This window comes from Tyto alba, unplaced genomic scaffold, assembly GCF_018691265.1.
Source record: "Tyto alba isolate M040663 unplaced genomic scaffold, T.alba_DEE_v4.0 Super-Scaffold_8, whole genome shotgun sequence".
Lineage (NCBI taxonomy): Eukaryota > Metazoa > Chordata > Aves > Strigiformes > Tytonidae > Tyto > Tyto alba.
Window position 1 is genome coordinate 2,522,126 of NW_024881329.1, and position 22,321 is coordinate 2,544,446.

The 22,321-nt window shown below is 37.9% G+C and overlaps 1 protein-coding gene across 1 annotated transcript in view; it reads left to right on the forward strand.

The window, feature by feature from the left end:
• Positions 1-290: 290 nt before the first annotated feature.
• The window catches only part of LOC104357061 (mucin-5AC), a 30,108-nt gene continuing 8,077 nt past the window's right edge, over positions 291-22,321 (forward strand). Inside the window, exons 1-29 of the mRNA XM_042784875.1 lie at positions 291-321; positions 859-912; positions 1,329-1,590; positions 1,995-2,109; positions 2,720-2,810; positions 3,680-3,789; positions 3,998-4,214; positions 5,170-5,295; positions 5,561-5,678; positions 6,500-6,638; positions 7,675-7,785; positions 8,357-8,426; positions 9,198-9,335; positions 9,421-9,585; positions 10,068-10,162; positions 10,957-11,083; positions 12,381-12,636; positions 14,762-14,814; positions 15,196-15,296; positions 16,116-16,267; positions 16,692-16,830; positions 16,918-17,031; positions 17,560-17,739; positions 19,014-19,253; positions 19,974-20,130; positions 20,433-20,561; positions 20,926-21,052; positions 21,756-21,799; positions 21,889-22,083. Of these exons, the coding sequence (XP_042640809.1) occupies positions 291-321; positions 859-912; positions 1,329-1,590; positions 1,995-2,109; positions 2,720-2,810; positions 3,680-3,789; positions 3,998-4,214; positions 5,170-5,295; positions 5,561-5,678; positions 6,500-6,638; positions 7,675-7,785; positions 8,357-8,426; positions 9,198-9,335; positions 9,421-9,585; positions 10,068-10,162; positions 10,957-11,083; positions 12,381-12,636; positions 14,762-14,814; positions 15,196-15,296; positions 16,116-16,267; positions 16,692-16,830; positions 16,918-17,031; positions 17,560-17,739; positions 19,014-19,253; positions 19,974-20,130; positions 20,433-20,561; positions 20,926-21,052; positions 21,756-21,799; positions 21,889-22,083 (3,856 nt within the window). The remainder of the gene's footprint in view (positions 322-858; positions 913-1,328; positions 1,591-1,994; positions 2,110-2,719; positions 2,811-3,679; positions 3,790-3,997; positions 4,215-5,169; positions 5,296-5,560; positions 5,679-6,499; positions 6,639-7,674; positions 7,786-8,356; positions 8,427-9,197; positions 9,336-9,420; positions 9,586-10,067; positions 10,163-10,956; positions 11,084-12,380; positions 12,637-14,761; positions 14,815-15,195; positions 15,297-16,115; positions 16,268-16,691; positions 16,831-16,917; positions 17,032-17,559; positions 17,740-19,013; positions 19,254-19,973; positions 20,131-20,432; positions 20,562-20,925; positions 21,053-21,755; positions 21,800-21,888; positions 22,084-22,321) is intronic.

Here is a 22,321-nt window from a genome sequence, read left to right on the forward strand (position 1 = left end):
AATGTCAAATAAAGATAAATGTGTATTAAAAAGCATCTCTATGTATAAGAATAGTAATAACTTTATTAGATACCAATTGGTAAACACACACAGTATGGTTATATTTGTATAACAACAGGTAACTAAGAAAACAGATGTGTGTTTGTAGAGGCTGTATGCATACATGCATGAATATGTATATATAAAATCAAAGTGGAATATATGTGCAGGATGTTTTGTTCCTTATAAACAAGGAAATCAGACCACCTTGGAAAGCTGTAGAGTCAGCAGCTGATGTTGGGAAAACAAAGATGGCAACTCAAATTCACTGGTTTTTACCAGGTAATGATTTGTGATCATCCTGTACAAAGGATTTGTGGTCATTTATAAGGGTTTTCAGTCCCATAATGGAAAAATATTAAAGAGATCAAAGGGAATAATTAATGTTTTTATTCCCTCTTTAGAAAGAGAAGCTGTAATATGAAGGAAACTATGCTTTTGTACCAGTAGCACGCTAATTCAGTACAGCTTAACCTTTTATATTGTTCAGTGTGTCTGAAGCCCTCCAATATGACAGCTGTGAATTTCTGCCTCTCCTAACGCAATACAGTTTCATAAAATGGTCAAAATAAAAAGGTAGAAAATGCAGACCATTACAGTTGCAAGCAATTTTTTATGATTTAACAATCATAAGATTTTGAATTTAGTACACACTTTCAACCTGATCCATGGCCTGTGTAAAATGAAACAGGCTTAACATTGCTTCATTGGATCTGGCATTATTTACTTTCTAGTCCTTTCTAGGTCAATTTTAGGTGCGAATTTTGGTATTGTTATACTAGTTTTTGTTTTCTTCTTTTTTTCTGGCTTCTGCTATAGTTTCATCTAAGGTGAATATCATCCAGCCAATGCTGACAAATCCAGTAATAACACGTAAGTAAAGGAAATGAAATGTATTCAATATGTTTTCAGTTTTAGGGGATGCAGACAGATGAATATAATACAAATAGGGAAAGACATTGGTAAAGGAAGTCATGGATTATTAAGAAGAAAAAGTGGGTGGTTAAGAAACATAATATTGAACTGTTATTTTAGCTGAAATCAGGACAACTAATAAAGTTCTAGCTCAACATAACTATAACCATTTGTAGGGGTATGTAAGATGAGTAACAGATATGAGTGAAGTATGAATACAGAGTTTTATAATGGATATATGGACAGAAAATAATAAGTGGCGGTAAGTAGACAAAAACTACTCAGTGACAAAATGAAGCCCTGGACAAGATGATTTTCACCATGTTAAGGTTGGGAATTTTAAGTCATTTCTTTACAGCTCATTTAATTCACAGCTTCCAATCCTGCTCACAATGGCCGTGTGTGCAGCACATGGGGCAACTTCCACTTCAAGACCTTTGATGGAGACATATTCTCCTTCCCTGGGCTCTGTAATTATGTTTTTGCATCCCATTGCAACACTCCCTATGAGGATTTCAACATCCAGATTAGACGCATAGTAGTGGAAAATGTTCCAACAATCAACCATATCACCATGAAAATTGAAGGTATAGCTGTTGAACTAACAAAGGATATTGTCGTGATCAACAGCAACAGGTAAGTTTATTCATAACACTTTTTTGGTAACCAAAGGCTTTTTTTCAAACTTGCCAAGTACTGTGGTGTATTTTGGGGGAAAAAAATCATGTGTTCTTCAATAAATCTGACAATTTTACCAAAATAATTAATGAGGAAGTTGCTATTAATTCCCTTCACAGTAAATCAATTCTCCCTTTAAAGATTACCATGAAAATTAAATTTAGATGAAAAATCCTGAGAGGTTGGATCCAAATTCAGATTCACATTTGATGGTGTTAGACCATCTTATTTTTTAATCACTTTGTTTTCCACACAACTGCATTATTTTAGAATTCATACAGATACTGGATATCACAAGCCTTTTTTTTGTTATCAAACATCTGGGTCAGAAAATACCTAGCATTCTTTCTGTCTTTTCCCAGAGTTCAACTGCCATATAGCCAATCTGGAATTACAATAGAGAAAAGCAGCATTTATGTGAAAGTTGCCAGCAAAATAGGTGTTGTGTTAATGTGGAATGAAGATGACAGTATCCTGGTAAGAACTGCTCCTTGACTTTACACCTTCAAAGACCAGAGCTAATCTTTGGTTAGGCCAGTCCCCATCTGTTTAGGGGGTTACTACTGCCTTCTCGTCTCATACTGTTGAGCAATTCTTTCTTAATAAAGATAGATTTTCATCCAGGTAGTCCTAGAGAAAATTACATGGATTTATGTCTAGTGGATAGCAGTCATCTGCTTAAAATAGTGTGAAAAATCATTTTTATTATATCATTAACATATTATCATTGTTATAGGGCCTACTTACCCCTTCAAATATAATTTTCAAGCAGGATTTCACTCTCTTAGGACTTAATTTTTGCTATGGATTTGTTTTTCTTTCTGAAGAGTGAATAAAGAAGCTGAAAGCAATATAGATACTATAGTGAAAACTTACATCTGTATCAATAGCTTGGACTCTGCACTGTAAATCAAATTCAAGACAACTCTTCATTCTGTCCCTCAGGTTTTAATTAGATTGATAAATAAAATTACACAGATCTGATAAAAAATACTTACAGACAGCAGATGCAGGTGCCTTCAGTGGTCTTGAATACATTTTAGAATGTTTATACTAACTTCTAACAACTTGCTGTCTATAATTTTAGCTGGAATTGAATGACAAATATGTCAATCAGACCTGTGGACTTTGTGGGGACTTCAATGGCTTTCCAATTTACAATGAGTTCTATTCAAATAGTAAGTTCTCTAAAAAATAAAAATTGGTTTCTGGAGTCTCCAACATGCTTATTTTGTATTCTTTTAACTCTAACATCATCAGCATTCCTCTTTCCTATCTTGTTAAATGATTTACCCAGAAGATATAATTCAGTCTCTGTTGAAAAATGTGTAGTACAGAGATCAGATAAGGTGATTTAATACTTTAAGTATAAACATAGCACTGATGCTAACAACTGATTGCATATTTCTTGTATGTCATGTTTTTATTGACCTAATCAGCTAAGCCCATAAAAATGAGCCAGATTTTAACTAATAACATAAATATAGAAATATATTTTTAACACAAACAAACAAAACAAAACAAGACAAAACAAAAATGGCAATTGTATTTTCTAGTCAGTACATGTATTGTTTCAGTTCTGTCTTAAAATTGATATATTCACATTTGCCTGATGAACTGCATAATCTTTGTAAGATCTTATCTTCATCATACTATCTATTTCCAACTTGGGCTTTTTCCTAAATCTTGTCTCACAGCAGTCTCCACTGTCCAAATACCTATTTAGATTCTTTTCCCTCTTCCCTGCATGGGTTCAATATACTCTGAAAACAGTTTGTTGTTTTTCTGGTAAAAATCTAAGTTTGCATCTAGATGTAATAGGCTGAGAATTGTTTTCTAATGTTTACTTTTTCCAGGTAAATTACAAGGTAAATTGAGACAGTGATGTTGTGCTTCCTTTGGAAGGGGTGGTTATAAAATTCAAAGACCTAGGGGAACTAGCTGCCTTAGCCAGTTTTGAGCAGAATTCTTGATAGGACAAAAAGACAACAGGCAGTTGCATTGAACAAAAAAACTCAACCTTGATTATTAAACTTCTTTTGTACAGATATTAAGATGACAGCCTTGCAGTTTGGGAATATGCAGAAAATGGATGGGCCAACAGAACATTGTGAAGACTCCACTTCCACCCTGCCAGATAATTGCACTGATAATTTTGTAAGGATCTTTTGAATATACTTCTATTTTTCTTTCAAATTTATGTGTACCCTTCTACAGCTTCAGACAGGTCAACAGGAAAAGCCCTCAGGTGACAGTAACTTAAAGTGGGATATAAGATTCAATTAAAGAATAGTTATACAAAGTAACAATACCAAACATTTGCTCCTTTCTATTTTCTGGAAGTTGTTTAATTTTTTCTCCCAAGGATGACATATGCCAGAAAACATTGACCAGCCCTGCATTTGCGGAGTGTAATGACCTAGTTGATGTTAGAGAGTACATTATGGCTTGCCAAGATGACTTGTGCCACTCCAGAGAGTATAAAAATGCCTCATGTATCTGTGACACCTTTGCTGAATACTCCCGACAGTGTGCTCATGCTGGTGGGCATCCTCTGAACTGGAGAACCTCAAAACTGTGCCGTAAGTATCAGTGGAGAGAGCCTTACTTAATGATCAGTAACTAACCAACAGCAAGCTCTCAAATAATATTGATGATGCGTAAGAAATTACAGGCTATTCAAGATTGTATTATCCAGAGGGTTCTGATGTACGAGTTCCAGCACGGAGACTTCAGCAAAAGAGCTAAGGGTTTTAATGCAAACTGGATTAAACACTATCAAACACTTACATGGATACTCTAATTGAGAGTCAACGTGTTATTCAATTAACTGGAACAATAAAGGAAGCAAAAAAAGGAGAGAAAAGGAAAAAGAGTAAGACATGTACTTGCTTGCCTGTATTCCTGTTTCTCTCCTTTTGTCACAATGGCTATGGCATTTTTTATTCTCCGTTATTAACTGGGTGTTCACAGGTGTCTGCCTGGTTAAACACTTACTTATCTCCTCTTGCTTGCTAGTGAGAGGTTTGCACCATCTTCATAGAGATTTGCACTGGATTAAACACATACTAGATTATGGGGTGTAACTGGTGATACTGTCACTAGCATTTGCTCCAAAATAAAAGCCCATGAGGTACTATTTGCCCATCCAATGGTATCTGAAAATGCAAATATACTAGAGCTCTAGGAACTTAAGTCTTGCATTTCACTAGCAATACAGGTGTGTGTTCATGAGAAGGGTGCCTTCAGTAGAAACACGGGCCTTGCTGACTTTGTAGCATCATTACCTTGCTGTCCCCAGAAATTGAGTCATTGAGCCAGTTCAGCACCAGACAGTCATGGAAAACACATCTCAACTCTAAAGTATGGATCCAGGTGACTAAGTCTGCAGATTCTGAGAGCTGGCAGTTGATCTGCAGTTTAGTGCGGTTTTACAGCTAGCAGAAAAACTTAAGTGAATATAAATATTTTCATATACAGTGAATTATAAATACTTTTGACTGAAAAAAAAATATATCTCCTCCTTTAAAATTTCAGCCAAGAAGTGTCCTTACAACATGCAGTACCAGGAGTGCAGTTCCACCTGTGCTGACACATGCACCAATCCTGAACGATCTCAGTTTTGTGAAGAACACTGTATGGACGGTTGTTTCTGCCCCCCAGGCAAGTACTTACGTACTCACATCTCTGATCTCAAAGAACAACAGCTTACCTGTAGGATTTGGACAGGTTCCATGGGACTTAATCCTCCTATATTCATGTTTTTCTCAGATGCAAGTGAGAAGAATTTGTCATGTCTCAGCTGAGAAAAGATATCTGAATTAATTGCCAATACATGTGCAATATTCAGAAATTACTCTTTAATTGATCAAGGTTTTCTCTCTCTCTTTTTTTTTTTTTTTTTTTTTTTTTTTTTTTTTAAATCTAGGGACTGTATTTGATGACATCAACAATTCTGGCTGCATTCCCCGTCAGCAGTGTTCCTGTGTTTACAATGGCAACACCTATGCTACAGGAGCTTCTTTTTCAGAGCAGTGCCATTCCTGGTAACCTTTGTCACTTTTCTAACTTATATTTCCTCTCATACATTTAATGAGTTTAATGGGTATATGAAATTGCATCACTGGTAATTGATATGTATATTTAACAGACCACTACAGTTCCAAAATAACACTAAAGAACATTCTTTGTTTTATTTAGCAACAGCCTTAACTAGTTTTGCCCTATAACTCAAGGTGATCAAAGCAAGGATTTACAGCGTTTAGATTTCTCACCAGTCAATTAAAATTCTTCTTTGTTTATTTTGTTCAAACATTTAGACTTCTCTAAGGGGAATGAAGCTGCATTCATTTATGTATTTGCAAATATTTATTTTCTCGAGAAAGCAAGGGATGACAGAATACAACCTCGATGTCATATTTATTGATCCTGCACCTCTGCACTACTACAATACCTTAGAAAACAGATACAATCTGCATCAGGAGTAGATGTCATGTTACATTTTTGTTAGTTTCTGATACATTTGTATAACAAAACAGAAGAGATTTTAATTTGTCATTGTGCTTTATGTTAGATGCAAAACCCAAGGAATTACTCATCCAATACCTGTTGCTGGAGAGTTCACCTACCCAAAGAAGGAAAAAAAAATAAATAAGCAAAGTGAATTCATACAAGAGTCATTCCTTTCAATGTGTTGCATCTCATGTTCACAATGCTTTGGAAAGTCTCAAGCCTAGATTTACTATGTGTCGAACTACAGCTTTAAGGGGAAAACAGTAGCAAAATAGCTGAACCTAATGCCACTATGATTCCTTCTACTCTGGACCACTGTCACTGATTTCAGCTAACTTTATTCTCTCTCTTCCAGTACTTGTGATGGAGGCCAGTGGAGCTGCCAAGACATGTCATGCCCAGGAACATGTTCAGTAGAGGGAGGTTCACACATTTCCACATATGATAAAAAACATTACGATCACCATGGAGACTGCACTTATGTCCTTTCTAAGGTGGGAATCAGATATTACTAGGTCGTAAAACCTTATACATTTATAGAAAGAAAAGGTGATTTCAATCAACACTTTTTAAACTTAACTCTTTTGACATACAGACATTAAATTGCCTCTCATGTAGCCATATGTTTACTAGAACATATGCTGCCATTCAAATTACAAACATCAGTTAACTATCAGGTTGTCATGCAACAGTATATGGTGTTTACAGGGTAATTTCCAGTTCTGTTCTGCAGTAAATGCTGAAGAGCATTGCCTTTTTTAGGAACTTGCTTAGTCTACATTCTTCAGTGTGATTAATCCAGCTTTCTTACTTACAGTTTTTGCCATGGCACTGTATTATCCGGTATCGGGCCAAATGGTTCAAGTCTGAAAACTTACACTAACAGTTCTGAAATTTTTTTTTTTTTAATTTATAAGACTAATATTTTTATTTTATTTCTGGGAAGTTCAAATACAGAAAATAATGTCAAATAAATTTATAAATTTTATTTAGTTTTTTAACATTTTTAAACAGTTTTAAAAATAATTCAAAGTACATATAAAAATTAGAAGTTAATTATAATAAAAATATTTATTCACAGCAATGTGCAAGTGAAATGTTTTGATATTTTAAGGGCTTTTTCTGTTTGGTCTTTGTTCTCCTTTGTTCTCCTTTTCCCCATCTGCACAATTTGGTAAAAAAATAAATGCTGATATTACTGTTCTCCTGAAAAATGTCTTCTCTAGCATTGATACTGGCTACAGAAAGATGAGCGATACAGTAGTATTGAATCAAACATTAGAATTGGGCATGAATATCCAAATACAGATATCATCAATAAAATGCAAAACAAGAATCTGATTAACTTGTTGTTTATAATCATTACAAAAGGAAAAAAAAAAAAAAAAAAAAAAAAAGAAGGCCTGGGATTTGGGAGAGTCTGGATCTTCTCCAGAAACAAAAATATTTTTTCAGAGTTGAAAGAAAATTTTACAGGGAAAGCTTCTCTAATTAGCCTTTCATGAAATAACTGTTGGCATTTTTTTTCAGCACTGTAAAGATGAAGCATTCACCATCCTGATAGAACTACGCAAATGTGGCCTAACAGACACTGAGACGTGCTTAAAGACAGTGACCCTCAACATGAATAAAGGACAAACTGTAAGAATACAAAAGAATAATGGGAAATTACTGTTAAAAATATGGGGAGCAAAGAAACTAGTCCTTAATCAGTCAGGGACCTGCATTTTTCTCTCAATTGATCAACCTATGCAGTAAGTACCTGTTATTTTTAATCAAGTGAAAAGAAATTTTGTTATGAAACTCAGATCAGCCATAAATTTGGCTTTGTGGAAGTTCATGAAGAAAAACATGGTACTCACAAAGCAGGAAAAACCTATTTTCTCTGCCAGTTAGATGGAAAAACATGAGCTTTTAGGTTAGAAACAAGTATGGTAGTAACAGATGCAAATTATCATAAAGATGTATTCAAAGAAACAAAGATGGTGTAATTCCCTAAGGAGTTGAATGAGTCTCTTTAAAAATAATTGATTTATGGCACGAAAAACTAGCAAAGTGTACAAAGTGGAAAGAGAGAGGAGGTGAAATCACAAAAAGCTATGTTTTCCATTGAATAACTTTTAATTTAATATCGTTCAAGTCACCACCATTATTACTCTTTGAACTATAGCTATCATTCACACAGTTGTCTCTTGTTCCTATTCCTTATCAGCTCATCGAGGTCAAACCTGATGGTGGTGTGTTCGTCAACTCAATCTACACCCATCTGCCCATCTCAGCAGGTATTTTTTTCTCTAACAGTTTGCGAGTGATAAGCTCAGAGCTCAACACTGTGCCTGCTTATTTTCTTAAACTATGGAAAATAAATGGACTGTGAGCTGTTCGGAACCTGCATGTTCACACCTTGGTTCTCTTTCCTGAGTCACACAAGTGCTTTTGAAGTAGAAGTGGGAAGTTTGATGTCATAAAGGAATGGGAGACAGTACAAACATAGACAAGAGTTCAAACAGAAACAAACAACATTTACAGTCTCCTGATTTGATCACTGTACAGTCTGCTTCCCTTTCATCACCCAAAACTGAATACAGAAGACATCTGTTTACCTCTTCTACCTCTCACACTTCCTCAGGCAGAAATTTTATTTTTGCTCTCTGTCTCAATAACTAATGATTCCATGCAGTATCTGTGACTTCCAGACCTGCTTGTTTTCCCTCTCCAGTGGAGTAAGGGCTCCAATGTATTATATACAAGCTTAGAAACAAAAAGTTTTCTTTTATATGCACAGTGCCATACAGTTTTTCCTTCTTGTTCTCTTTGAAGGAGTAATCTTCAACTGTGGAGACAGAAAATAAAGTTAACTACTTGGTAGTTACAAGAAAATTTTGAACTCTAAATTTTTATTTAAATTTCTGATTAATTTTCATAAGGATTGGCTTTATTTCACCTCAGACTTTGCAACAATTGGGACAGAAATTCAAGAAGAATAGTATAATGATGCAGTTTCCAGCATTTGACTTCATGCAGAAAGTGATTGTTCTGTTTTCCATCTGTAGCTAATGTCATTGTGTTCAGACCTTCATCATTCTTCATCATCATGCAGACAAACTTTGGTGTCCACCTTGAAATCCAAATCACACCCATCATGCAAGTGTTTGTGAGGCTGGATCCTATTTTCAAAGACCAGACATGTGGTAAGTGAATGAAATACAAGAACATGTTGCTTAATGTCTTTTGTCTAGTATGAGGAGTATAAACTCTTCACTGATTTTTCAACAGGTCTCTGTGGAAATTTCAATGATATCCAAACTGATGACTTCAAGGTCATAAGTGGAATAATCGAAGGAACAGCAACAGCATTTGCTAATACTTGGAAAACTCAGGCTTCATGCCCTAATATCCAGCAGAGTTTTGAGAACCCTTGTGCGCTCAGCATTGATAATGGTGCGTGCTTAGAATTTTTTCTAAATTTTTTTTTTGCTCATCCCTAAGGAAAACACATCTCTTGGAGAGCAAAGATAAGAGAATAAGATTGATATACTTGGTAAAAATATACATCTGGAATCAGAAACAAATATTCAAAATGAAAGCACTAGGGATAAATAAAAAAATAAAGGAAGAGTCATAGAAATATAACCAAAGGAAATTCTATGGTCATAGAAAACAGAGAGGATGTCTAAGCTGACAACTTGCTGTCAAAGGAGTAGATTGCAGGAGTATCTCTGGAAATCTTTTATTCATCCCCTTCAGCTAGTCCTCTTTGTTTTTAGGAACATTAGCCTCCAAGCTGAGTGGAAAAAAAAAGATAGGAGAAAGAGAGGTTTGATGTAATTTCAGAATTGGCTTCATAGACCAGGACAGTGTGTCTTTGTGACTAATGAAACACAAAGCATAATATGCATCTGTACTGTTTGTTCTCTTCACAGAAAAATATGCTCAGCATTGGTGTGGACTACTAACTGACAGCAAAGGACCTTTTGCTGATTGTCATTACGCAGTGAATCCCTCCATTCACCACACGGTACTTTGTTAGACTGATTTTCCCTTTAGAAACAACAGAAATAGGATCATTACAACTAGCTACCAGAAAAGGACCATTCCAGACATGTCTCTTGTCATATACAATGCCTGTATTTTCAGTTCTGTTCTGCAGCACATCCTTCTTTCAACATGTGTTTCTGTTTGTGTTGTAACATTACCTTATTTCAAATGTCAGCCTTGGCTTCAAGATCATGACCTGCTTGTAAATGAAACGGCAGCTACTTACTCCTGGATGGATATATATATATATAGTAGGAACTGTATGTAAAGACATGTCAGATGCTTTCTTGAGTATCAGCGTTGTCCCATCAACCTCATACCTCTGGCACAGAAAGCCTATTAGTTAATTATCATAATTCTGCTATCAGTGTGTCACCAATCTTTCTTTTCTCTATGAATCACCCATATATGGACACTGGTGAAATGGCTTGTCTAGGCTGCCTACTGTGAATACAACTTTGTATGCTACTGAGTAGCATATTTGTAAATATGGTTCAGAGGAACATGAAGCTGTTAAATGTATAACAGACTTTAAGAACACTACTTCCCACTAATAACTGCAGACATCAATTGAATTTCCATTCAGTTAATTTTCCATTAATTCTCCCCTGCCAGAAAATTTAGACAAAGACTGGAAATTGATAAAGCTATGTTAGTATTGAGTGAGCATATCTGAAGAAGGTTTAGTGCATATGTCCAGAAAGATAACATTAATACTTTTTTAGATTGACAATATTACCAGTGCTGAGACTTTATTTTTCTCTACATTCTTAGAACTGCATGTTTGACACATGTAACTGTGAAAATAGTGAGGACTGTCTGTGTGCAGCACTGTCTTCCTATGTGAGAGCTTGTGCTGCAAAAGGAATCCAGCTGCATGGATGGAGGACTGTTGTCTGCTGTAAGTACTCTTAACTATCCCCTTTCCTAAGAACACACAACATTAAAAACTGATGATCAGAGATTATTTTATGTGGATTTTTAGACAAATACAGTAAGTGTTGTGGAAGGGATTTTGTTAAGTGCGCTCCTGGAAGTAATCCTCTGCTGTTCCCTTAGAATCAGTCCATTGTTGCAAGGGTGAATATGAATTGATGGCAGACATAGCTTGCTTAGGAAAGAGATTGCTATTGTGGAATTGCCTCCACCTGTTCCTGTGCAACTTTGAATTTCACTATAGTTTTATGTTTCACAAGTTATTGTAGAGCAACTGTGACATATTAGGATAACAGTAACACTAATACTACCCAGAACACTTGCAAAGGAAAGATTTCTCCAGCTGCATGCTGGGTTCTACTGATCCAGTAGGTCTGTTTTCAGCATACCAGGAGACATTCATCTTGTCTTGCACCTCAAAAGATTTAGAAGTCTTGGCAATTAATGGCAGTGCCAAATACTGGTTTCTTTATGAAATTTCATGTGAAAAAGTATATTCTTCTTTGCACATATCACTTACTCCACATGTACAGTAGCTTTTCACATCTAACTCTGGAAGTATTCTGAAATACATTTACATGAAAGATACATCATAGGCAGAGGTGTCCAGTATTGTTTACATGTTATTTCTACTTGTTGCAGAAACTCCCAAACCACTTAACAATAAAAAAGCTCAAAATTTATTTTTATACACAATTAATCAACATTCCACAAACATAAAAACAACAGGTCCAAATGTCCGTTAGAGGAGAACAAACTATCACCACACAATCTTCTGGGGGTTAATAACACCCCAAAACACCAGCCAGGGGTTTAACGACAACCCAAAAGGCTCAATCACTTATTGAGTGGTGAGGTGAGGACTAATAAAAGGGGAGGACTCTCAACCTTGAGGAACATCTCAGGGCAGTGTCCCAACACGTAGGAACCCTGAGGAGTCTCCTTGGGCGGCGCCCCAACCCAAGGGGAGAGCCCTTACCAGCAGCACACTGCTCCGGGTGGGACGAGCTCAAAATGGCTCCCCTGGAGCTCCATTTATACCCCAGCCGAATCTGACCTGTGGGCAATATCAGCTCATATTGGCCAAAGACCCCAACTACAGTAAATCCTTGAGAACAAGGGCACAAGAAAGGGTCAACAGCCAGGGAGTCACAATTTCATTGGGCGGGTGCACCTGCCACACTGCTGCCTATGGTTTCTTTTTTCCCACCGGAGATTACTATCTAGAATTAACAAACCTATTCTATTTTTCCTCTCTCAAGCAAAATACACCACCTCATGTCCCAGATCTCTAAGCTACAGCTATAACATCTCCTCTTGTCAACCCACCTGCCGGTCTCTGAGTGAGCCTGATGTCACATGCAACATTAAGTTTGTCCCAGTTGATGGCTGCACCTGTGTAAATGGAACCTACATGGATGACAGTGGCAAATGTGTGCCTGCTAATGAATGCCCCTGCTACCATAGAGGATCTCCCATACCATCTGGAGAAGTTGTCCATGAAAATGGGATTGTATGGTAAGTGAATGTTTTGCAAAACAATCAAGCAATAATATATGTATTTTCTTATTAAAACCTGCTACATTTTAACTGGTCTCACCCCCCCATTGTTTGCATTTCAATACAATGATATCTTATTTTTTTCAACTTTATTTTCAAATTTTAAGAATGTTACATATTCTCCTGAGCTGGAAGACAGGGACAAAGCAGCAGAATGAAGGGGAAATGGTTAATGATCTGCAACACCACTTAGACATACACAAGTCTATAGGGCCGGATGGGATCCACCCAAGGGTACTGAGGGAGCTGGTGGAAGTGCTCACCAAGCCACTGCCCACCATTTCCCAGCAGTCCTGGCTAACTGGGGAGGTCCCAGTTGACTGGAGGTTAGCAAATGTGATGCCCATCTGCAAGAAGAGCCAGAAGGAGGATGTGGGGAACCGCAGGCCTGTCAGCCTGACCTCAGTGCCAGGGAAGGTTTTGGAGCAGATCATCCTGAGTGCCATCACGCGGCACGTACAGGACAACCAGGTGATCGGGCCCAGTCAGCACGGGTTTATGAAAGGCAGGTCCTGCCTGACTGACCTCATCTCCTTCTGTGACAAGGTGACCCGCTTAGCGGATGAGGGAAAGGCTCTGGATGTTGTTTACCAGGACTTTAGTAAAGCCTTTGCCACCGTTTCCCGCAGCATTCTCCTGGAGAAACTGGCTGCTCACGGCTTGGATGGGCACACTCTTCACTGGGTAAAAACTGGCTGGATGGCCGGGCCCAGAGAGTGGTGGTGAATGGAGTTCAGTCCAGCTGGCGGCCGGTCAGAAGTGGTGTTCCCAGGGCTCAGTGCTGGGACCAGTTCTGTTCAGTATCTTTACCGGTGATCTGGACGAGGGGATCGGGTGCACCCTCAGCAAGTTTGCAGAGGACACCAAGCTGGGCGGGAGCGTTGATCTGCTGGAGGGTAGGAAGGCTCTGCAGAGGGATCTGGACAGGCTGGAGCCATGGGCCGAGGCCAATTGTACGAGGTTCCCCAAGGCTCAGTGCCAGGTCCTGCCCTCGGGTCACAACAACCCCAGGCAACGCCGCAGCCCTGGGGCAGAGCGGCTGGAAAGCTGCCTGGTGGAGAAGGACCCGGGGGTGTTGGTCGGCAGCCGGCTGAACGTGAGCCAGCAGCGTGCCCAGGTGGCCAGGAAGGCCAACAGCATCCTGGCTTGTGTCAGCGATAGTGTGGCCAGCAGGACTGGGGAAGGGATCGTCCCCCTGTACTCAGCACTGGTGGGGCCACACCTCGAATACTGGGTTCAGTTTTGGGCCTCTCACTGCAAGAGAGACCTTGAGGTGCTGCAGCGTGTCCAGAGAAGGGCAACAAAGTTGGTGAAGGGTCCAGAGAACAAGTCCTGCGAGGAGTGACTGAAGGATCCGGGGGTGTTTAGCCTGGAGAAAAGGAGGCCGAGGGCAGCCCTTACCGCTCTCTACAGCTACCTGAAAGGACAATGTAGTGAGGTGGTTTTCAGTCTCTTCTCCCAAGTAACAAGTGATAGGACAAGAAGAAACAGCCTCAAGTTGGGCCAGGGAGGTTTAGATTGGATATTAGGAAAAATTTCTTCACCCGAGAGGGTCATCAAGCACTGGAACAGGCTGCCCAGGGGAGCGGTGGAGTCACCACCCCTGGAGGTGTTTAAAAGCCGTGTAGATGTGGCGCTTAGGGACGTGGTTTAGTGGTGGACTGGGCAGTGTTGGGTTAACAGTTGGACTTGATGATCTGAAGGGTCTTTTCTGACCTACATGATTCTGTGATTCTACGATATTTCCAGTGTTACAGAGCAATTGTATTTAGGTGCATTTTCTATTTAATTCTATGATTTTTCAAGCATAAAATCATGACGCCACCAGCAAGGAGAGATCTTATGAGAAAGTAAGTAACAGAGACACATACCCATTTCAACCTATGAATTTTCCTGTTAAGCAATAATGCATATCACTTGAAAGCAGCACTAGTAGTGGTATTGAAGGAAATTCTTTCCTGAGACTGCAAAACAACATTCTGGAATTCCTTCGAAAATTCTGAAACTTGTCAAGAGGGAAGTAGCTCTTAGTCTCAATATGTGGTTTGAGGGGAAAGAAAAAATAAATTTCCCTCTTTCACAGCACTTGCATCCAGGGAAGACTGAATTGCATTGGAGTACCCAATCCAACTCCAGGTAAAAAAACCTTCCACTTATTTTCTCTTTTTCAGGTTTTGGGCAGAAATAGTTGATAGAATTGATTTTTCTTAGTGGATTTTTAAATAATAGAAGTATTTCTCATTTAGTTATAGTGTAACAGTTATAAAAGTCAGGCATGAACCTAGATTAATGATAAGACCTCTTTTTCATAAAGATTTTTTTCTGTAATACTGTGGGATTTTTTTTTCTGGTAACACAGTGCCCTGAAGTGAATTTATTTAGCAGATTGAATAGGGACAGCAATCCATACTAACTGAAATATAGTTTCCAAAGAATTTCTAGGTGGTTTTAATGGCTACAGCTGTGGGATAAACCCTGTGCTATTTCTTACTGCTCTCACTTCTTTCCTACCTCTAGCCTGTGAATCTCCCATGGTCTCCTTCGACTGTAGAAACATCACGGCAGGAACAACTGGAGTTGAGTGTCAAAAAAGTTGCCAGACTCTGGATATGCAGTGTGTAAGTATGTCATGGCTGGATGAAATGGTGCTTCCAGGTTTTGGCTATGTTCTTGGTGCTGAAGTAATTGATCTGTCTGATCTACTTGAAATCTACAACATGGACGCTTGGTTCTTGAAGCAAAAGCATAAATCCATGTTATGAAGTATTAACAATGGTAACCTTAGACCAAAATATAATAACATCCATTTTAATTCATAAGATTAGTGTCTGCCTTTCTTCAGCTACCGCATGTAACAGTAATTATTAGTGAAAATATTTAGGGCTCAGCCACACATTTTATTTCTTTAGGAGAAAACTACTGGCTATAAACTGTCTAGGAGAAATCATTCTTTTTCATACCATGATGCAGTTGTGAACCTCTGGCACATCTAATTGTTTTACTCCACCTAGGTGCATGGTTGCCACATGCCATTTCACAAATAAGTACCATAAGAGATAAACAGATTTCACTGTAATTCAACCAAACTGAAAAAAATATTTTCTTTTCAAAGCTCCATCCAATCACAAGTCACGCACTGCAAAGTGCAAGGCTTTCTTCAGCTAATAAAGAGCAAGACTTAAGATTCAATGTATTTCAAATTTCACAGACTCCAGCAGAGCAATCAGGATTAGCATATATAAAACATTTATCTTTGACAGGTTTATATTCTATAAAATCAATGGCTAATAACTTCCATTTTGTTCTGTTGTCCTATAAGTACTTGTAATCCTCTCACATTTAAACTCAGCAGCAGTGAGACCATATGAACACATTTTATGAGAATTTAATCTTCCTTTGTGTATTCTGAAATTATATCTTCCTCTTGACTTTTCCAGTATAGCACGCAATGTATATCTGGCTGCGGGTGCCCAGCTGGGCTTGTGTTAGATGGGAAAGGTGGTTGTATTGAAGAAGAGGAGTGTCCGTGTATTCACAATGAAGCCACGTATCAGCCTGGGGAAAAAATCAACGTTGACTGTAACACCTGGTAAATATTTCCTCGGAAGTAGCGTTCCTGGTTCCATCATTTGCCTTTCCAAAGATCTTAAACAGTACAGCAGCGAGGAAAGATTTGGACTGCATATTTCATCAATCATTGGATCTTTTAGTTTTGGATTAAACAGTGTGAGCCGGTTTCCTTCCGATGTAGGCAGATGGCCAAAGCACAGAAGGGAGGAAAGCTTTGGGACTGCAGTGTTCATTAAGTATTATCCTATTTTGCAGTTAATGCATTGAGAGTAGCAAAACATTTGCTTTAATTCTTTACATGAAAAATGTAAAATAATATTTTAACTCCAGAATCGATGTAACATTTACCAGGGATGAGTTGCCAAACAAACACTGAGTAGTTGGGATGTTTACACAAAGCAGTGAGTTGTTTTATTATAAAAATGTTTTATTTTCATCCCTAGTGTATGCAAGAATAGGAGGTGGGAATGCACCAAAGATCACTGTCCGGGCACTTGTGCTGTTTATGGAGATGGTCATTATAACACCTTTGATGACAAAAGGTTCAGCTTCAATGGAAACTGTGAATACACACTAGTCCAGGTACTGATAATCAGCAGTAGTAAATGAGACGTAGCCTTCATCCTGTCTACAAAAATAAAACATTTTTAAATGTTATTCTTTACCCAGGACCACTGTGGGAAGAGTGGCACAGCCAATGGGACCTTCAGGGTTATCACTGAAAATATTCCCTGTGGCAACACTGGGACAACTTGTTCAAAATCTATCAAAGTTTTCTTAGAGGTAAGAAGGTTTCGCATACAGACCAGTTTTGTTCTGTATCTGTATAGGGCTTAGGAGAAGCTTAGATATCCATAGCTTCAAAGAAGTTGGAAAAGTATTTTTAAAAGCAAATCAACTTGTAAATTAAACTTAAATCAGATTCAAGCTAAATATTTGGTAGAGCTTCCCAGATTTCTATCTTTTCTATTTCCCACCCTATCTTACACCGCCCTTGGGCAAACTACAGATCTACAGGAAAATGGTCTTTAGCAGAAATTTATCTTATCATGTCAGAAGATTATTTTATTCTGTGCAATGTAGTTCCTCCAAGACTGCCAAAACACCCTTTTTTGACCTACACCATTTAAAATACCTTTTTACCACAGTTCCAGGAACCTGAGATTTGAATTATATAGTTTTGATTGATCATATTTGGATTATTTGCTTTTACTATATAAGCCATCTGTAGTACTCTTAAAAGCAGAAAAACATGTGTAAGATCACAGCTGCAGCTACTGAGTTAATTATCACCTTTTCCTCCTGTTTCAGAGCTATGAACTGATACTTGGTGAGGAGCAGGTCAGTGTCATAAAGAGAGGACAGAATGATGAGGTGCCATATGCAGTCCGCTATATGGGTATGTACTTGGTAATTGAGACCACAAGCGGACTGATCCTCATGTGGGACAAGAAAACCAGCATCTTCATCAAGCTCAGCCCTGATTTTAAGGTGCGGAACTAGCAGTTAAATGGCAATTTACAGTCCAGATTTGGACTGGGTGTGAATTTTGTTGAGACCCTGCCAAGACCCCAAACAGGTGATGTCTCCAGCATTCCTGCAGGACATTCTGTGTTGTTTTTCATTCCTCTGGTGTCTCAGGAAGCCATGTCATCATCCTGCTGCTCTTCTGAGCTCTGCAGGCAGTTTTCAGTGCCCCTTTGACCTGACAGAACTTGGGTTGGCAAACCTTTTTCAGACTTGACTTTGTTAAAATTACCCACTGAATCTCTGTAAAGGTTATCAGACCTTATTAAAATTAAATAGCTACATGTGTAGAAAAGATTTGAGGAGTCTTGATCTTGAAGGTAATCCATTGGTTCTGGTTCTCATTGACACACAAATCAAATTATCATACTTCAAGAACATGGAAGTGAAATATTATGAGTGAAAGCCACTTGTAAAATGCTACCATGTCTTTTTCAAGCATGTACCTACACAAGTGATAAGGAAAATGTATTCCTGTTGTCATACTCCTTCTCCTAGATTATGATATATAAGTACTAAAAACTGTAGTAAATTAGGAATTTGCTATCTTATTGTATACCACAGTGACATTTCAATTAGATGTGTAATTTAAATGTAATTTAGAACTAGATATACAAACTTATTTCAGTATCATAGGTTCTTTTGCTCACTCAACCACTGGCACTTTATAAAAATGGTATTAATACAGAAAGTATGTACCTTAAATTCATAGAGAAAGCATAGCATATATTGTAGCCTATCACAGTTTTACAGATACACAAATTTATGATGAGGGATATTTCTGGATGTGCAAGGAAAACATCACTTATTTTTATACCTGTGAGGAGTCATAACAGTAAAGACTCAATGAGTACACTATGTGGCTAGACTGATGGTATTTATGACAGCTTTCTAAGGTTTGTTTTTATATGTGCATCTATTGTATAAAACAAGGATTAAATGAAAAGCTTAGCTGGCTAACTGTGAGTCCTCATTTCCTTGTTAAACACATAGTTCAAGGGTTACAATGACAAAGATGGTTTTATTATTCAGATTTAGAAGAAGAAAAGTCAACAGCAGTATCCTCCTAGCCTTAGCGGGTGTGTTCTGTTGCTAGGGAAACAGAGGATGAAAATGTTCAGAAATGGTAAAATGTAATGGCACCATACTAAGAGCTGAATTTCAAGTATCCTTTCAGTCTCAGATGTTGTTTCAAGATTTCTCACATCCATTATTATTTTATTTACTTCCTTTTGCAGGGCCAGATCTGTGGCCTCTGTGGAAATTACGATGGCAACGGCATCAATGACTTTACTACAAGGAGTCAGTCTGTGGTAGAGAATGTCCTAGAGTTTGGAAACAGCTGGAAAGTATCCTCTACATGTCCTGATGCTCACAGCATAACAGACCCATGTTCCACCAATCCTTATCGAAAGTCCTGGTCAGAGAAGCAGTGTAGCATCATCAACAGCAATGTCTTTGCTGCCTGTCACTCTCAGGTATTACCAGGGCAGAATTTTACTGCGTGAAGACTAGGTCTGTGTATTATTGAAGCTGACATCCTCATACATTTTAACATGCATGCCTAATTCATCAGCATGTTTCACTTTGAATTGTGTCAGAAAACTTCAATCTGAATCCCACTCAATGGGACAGACTTATAGTCCCCACCTGTAAGAAATAAAAAGACATGTAGTTCATAGGAAATATTGACCTAGTACAAAAGAACAATGTTTTCATAATTACTATGTATTTTCTCGTAGTGTGACTTGAATAAAAATTCTCATATACCATGTACAATACATGCACAAGCTCAGTGAAATAATAGCACAGCAATGGAGTATCAGAATAGCCTCTATCTGACACGAAATACATACAAAAAATGCAAAGCAGCTCCATGCTCTTCCTATTGCTTTACTTCATCCCACTGGCATAGACCTTCATTTTCAAGTGCAGTTGCCTAATATTGCTTGGGAACATGAATCTAATCTTCCACTAGGACACAAGCCTGGCAGTCTAAAAATCTGTCAATACATGGTTTGGATGTATCACCTGGCATCACCTTTGGTGTTTAACAGTGCATGTAAACAAAAGAAAATGAAATTACTGATGTAGACCTTTCTTCTGAGATATTACAATTTTAAGAAAATTACCTTAGCAAAGCTAAGAAAGAATTTAGAAGGCAGAATGTATAGCATTGCATTTCTTTTTAATAACAGGTTGAACCAGCAAAATATTACCAAGCATGTGTGACAGATGCTTGTGCATGTGACACTGGAGGAGACTGTGATTGCTTTTGTACAGCAGTAGCCGCCTATGCTCAAGCATGTAGTGAAGTTGGTGTCTGCATAACCTGGAGAACCCCATCAATCTGTCGTGAGTTTTATGTCATAAACGCTTCTTCTGAGACTGTAGTTAAATGTACAGTGCCTCACTGACAGCCTTGAACACACGTGCTGGGCATCTTACATATGTGCATTATAACCTCACTGTGTAGACTTCTCACTTTTCACACTGAGCTGTTTTGATGGTCATAAAATTTCACCTATTAATTCACAGTTTTCAAGACTGTTCAAGCAGCATTTCAGGGATATGATGAACAGACATGAGTCAAAAAAAGCTCTTTTCTTTTTTTTTTTTTTTTTTCTGAACATGTCTAAATTTCTGCTTCTCCTTAGCATTGTTCTGTGATTATTACAACCAACAAGGGGAATGTGAATGGCACTATAAGCCTTGTGGAGCCTCCTGTATGAAGACCTGTAGGAACCCAAGTGGAAAATGCCTCCATAACTTGCCAGGTTTAGAAGGTAAAAAGAGTTGCAAGTACCTTTAAGTGGGTACATTGTATTATATTTTTAATGGTCTTTAATGAAGTGCATTTCCCCCATCAGCTGCGTTTGCACCATTCATTTCTCTTCAACATCACTGAATCCACACGAACGAAGTATGGAAATGGGAGTTAAAAACATCTCTAGGACTGAGTCCGTGTGGGTGGGCTCTGCTGATGCTAGCTCTGCATTACTTCCTATAATTATCAGAAAAAAATAAATAGTAAAAATTATGACTATTAACAACAAGACATGCAAACACATCCTGCACAAATAAAGCTATTGCTGACTGTATCTCCTTCTCATCTTTTCTACCTTCTATATGTCCTTTTCCTTCCTTCAGGCTGCTACCCTAACTGCCCACCAGACAAGCCATATTTTCATGAGGATCAGATGAAGTGTGTTAGTCTCTGTGACTGTTATGATAATGAAGATGGAAAGATATATAGACGGGATGAATGTCATTTATGGTAAGACTTAACGTACCAGACTTGTGTACAAGGAAAACTGATCAAAACAGTGGTGTGAAATTGCATGTTCCTATTACATGACAGGACTACTTCATGCTATCTGTGTAAAAATAATGCCTGCTTATCTAATGACAGTTTTCTTACTACATTAGTAGAAAGAAGTTCTTACGTGATTTTATGTTCTGTTGAATTTGTTCCTGAGTATGCTGTAAATCCTCAGCATAAAGATACAATAAGAACAGCAAGTCCTTTATGAACAGCCTTTCTCAATTTCCCATTCCTATGGCAAGAAAAATATTGTTCCAGGAGTATAGACATCTATGAGGGGTCTCCAAGGATTCCAAGGATTTTACTACATTCTCATACTGTTTGTAGTACTTAGACTCTTTCCCTTTTTTGCCTGCTTTTTAGTACAAAAACATTGAAAGTGCAAGGAAAGTGATAAGGAGGAAAGAAATAAAGAGTTCCTTAGGACCTGTAGCTTTGCATACTATTTCACTTCACTTTTACTTATGAGTTTGGGTTTAATATAAAGAAAGATTTTGGAAAACAATGGCAAAAAAAAGAAGCCAACATGAACTGGACACTCGAGGAATAAACACAAATAAAGTGTTCTGTTTTTTGATGCTAGTATCTGGCAGAAAGATGATTAACCAAGTTATCTCATATTCAAAAAATTAGTGGTTTTTTATGTTTGTTGCAGTGAATGCACATCAGAAGGTTTACAGTGCAAGTATGATGATAAAGGTAAGACAACTAAGAAGAATTATTAAAATTAAAATACTGGATATAATTTTTTCATAGATGCCTGACAATACTCTTCTTCTGAATTACAGCATGCCACTGCATTTATGAAGGAAACAGCTATAAATATGGTGAACTCATCTACAACACCACAGATGGAACTGGATGGTGTTTCAGTGCAACATGCGATGTCAATGGAACAATAGACAGAAATATCTTTAAATGTGTCTTACTTACAACAACCCCATTTACATTTACTGTAAGTCAGCCCACAACTACTGCTTCAGGTATGCATGAATACTCTTTGAAATAACTGAAAAATCTCTGGAATGGACTGAAAATTGCCTGAAAGGGAGACCCTTTTCATCAGTTAATGGCATGTAATTTTACTTGAAACTGTTGACTACTGCTGGAGCCACCAATTCAACAGGCAGCTTCAGTTGCTAAAGACAACCATAATCAAGGATGTAGAAAAGAGTACAGCATTTCTTACAAACTGCGTTCACTGTTTCACCATGTGTTTTC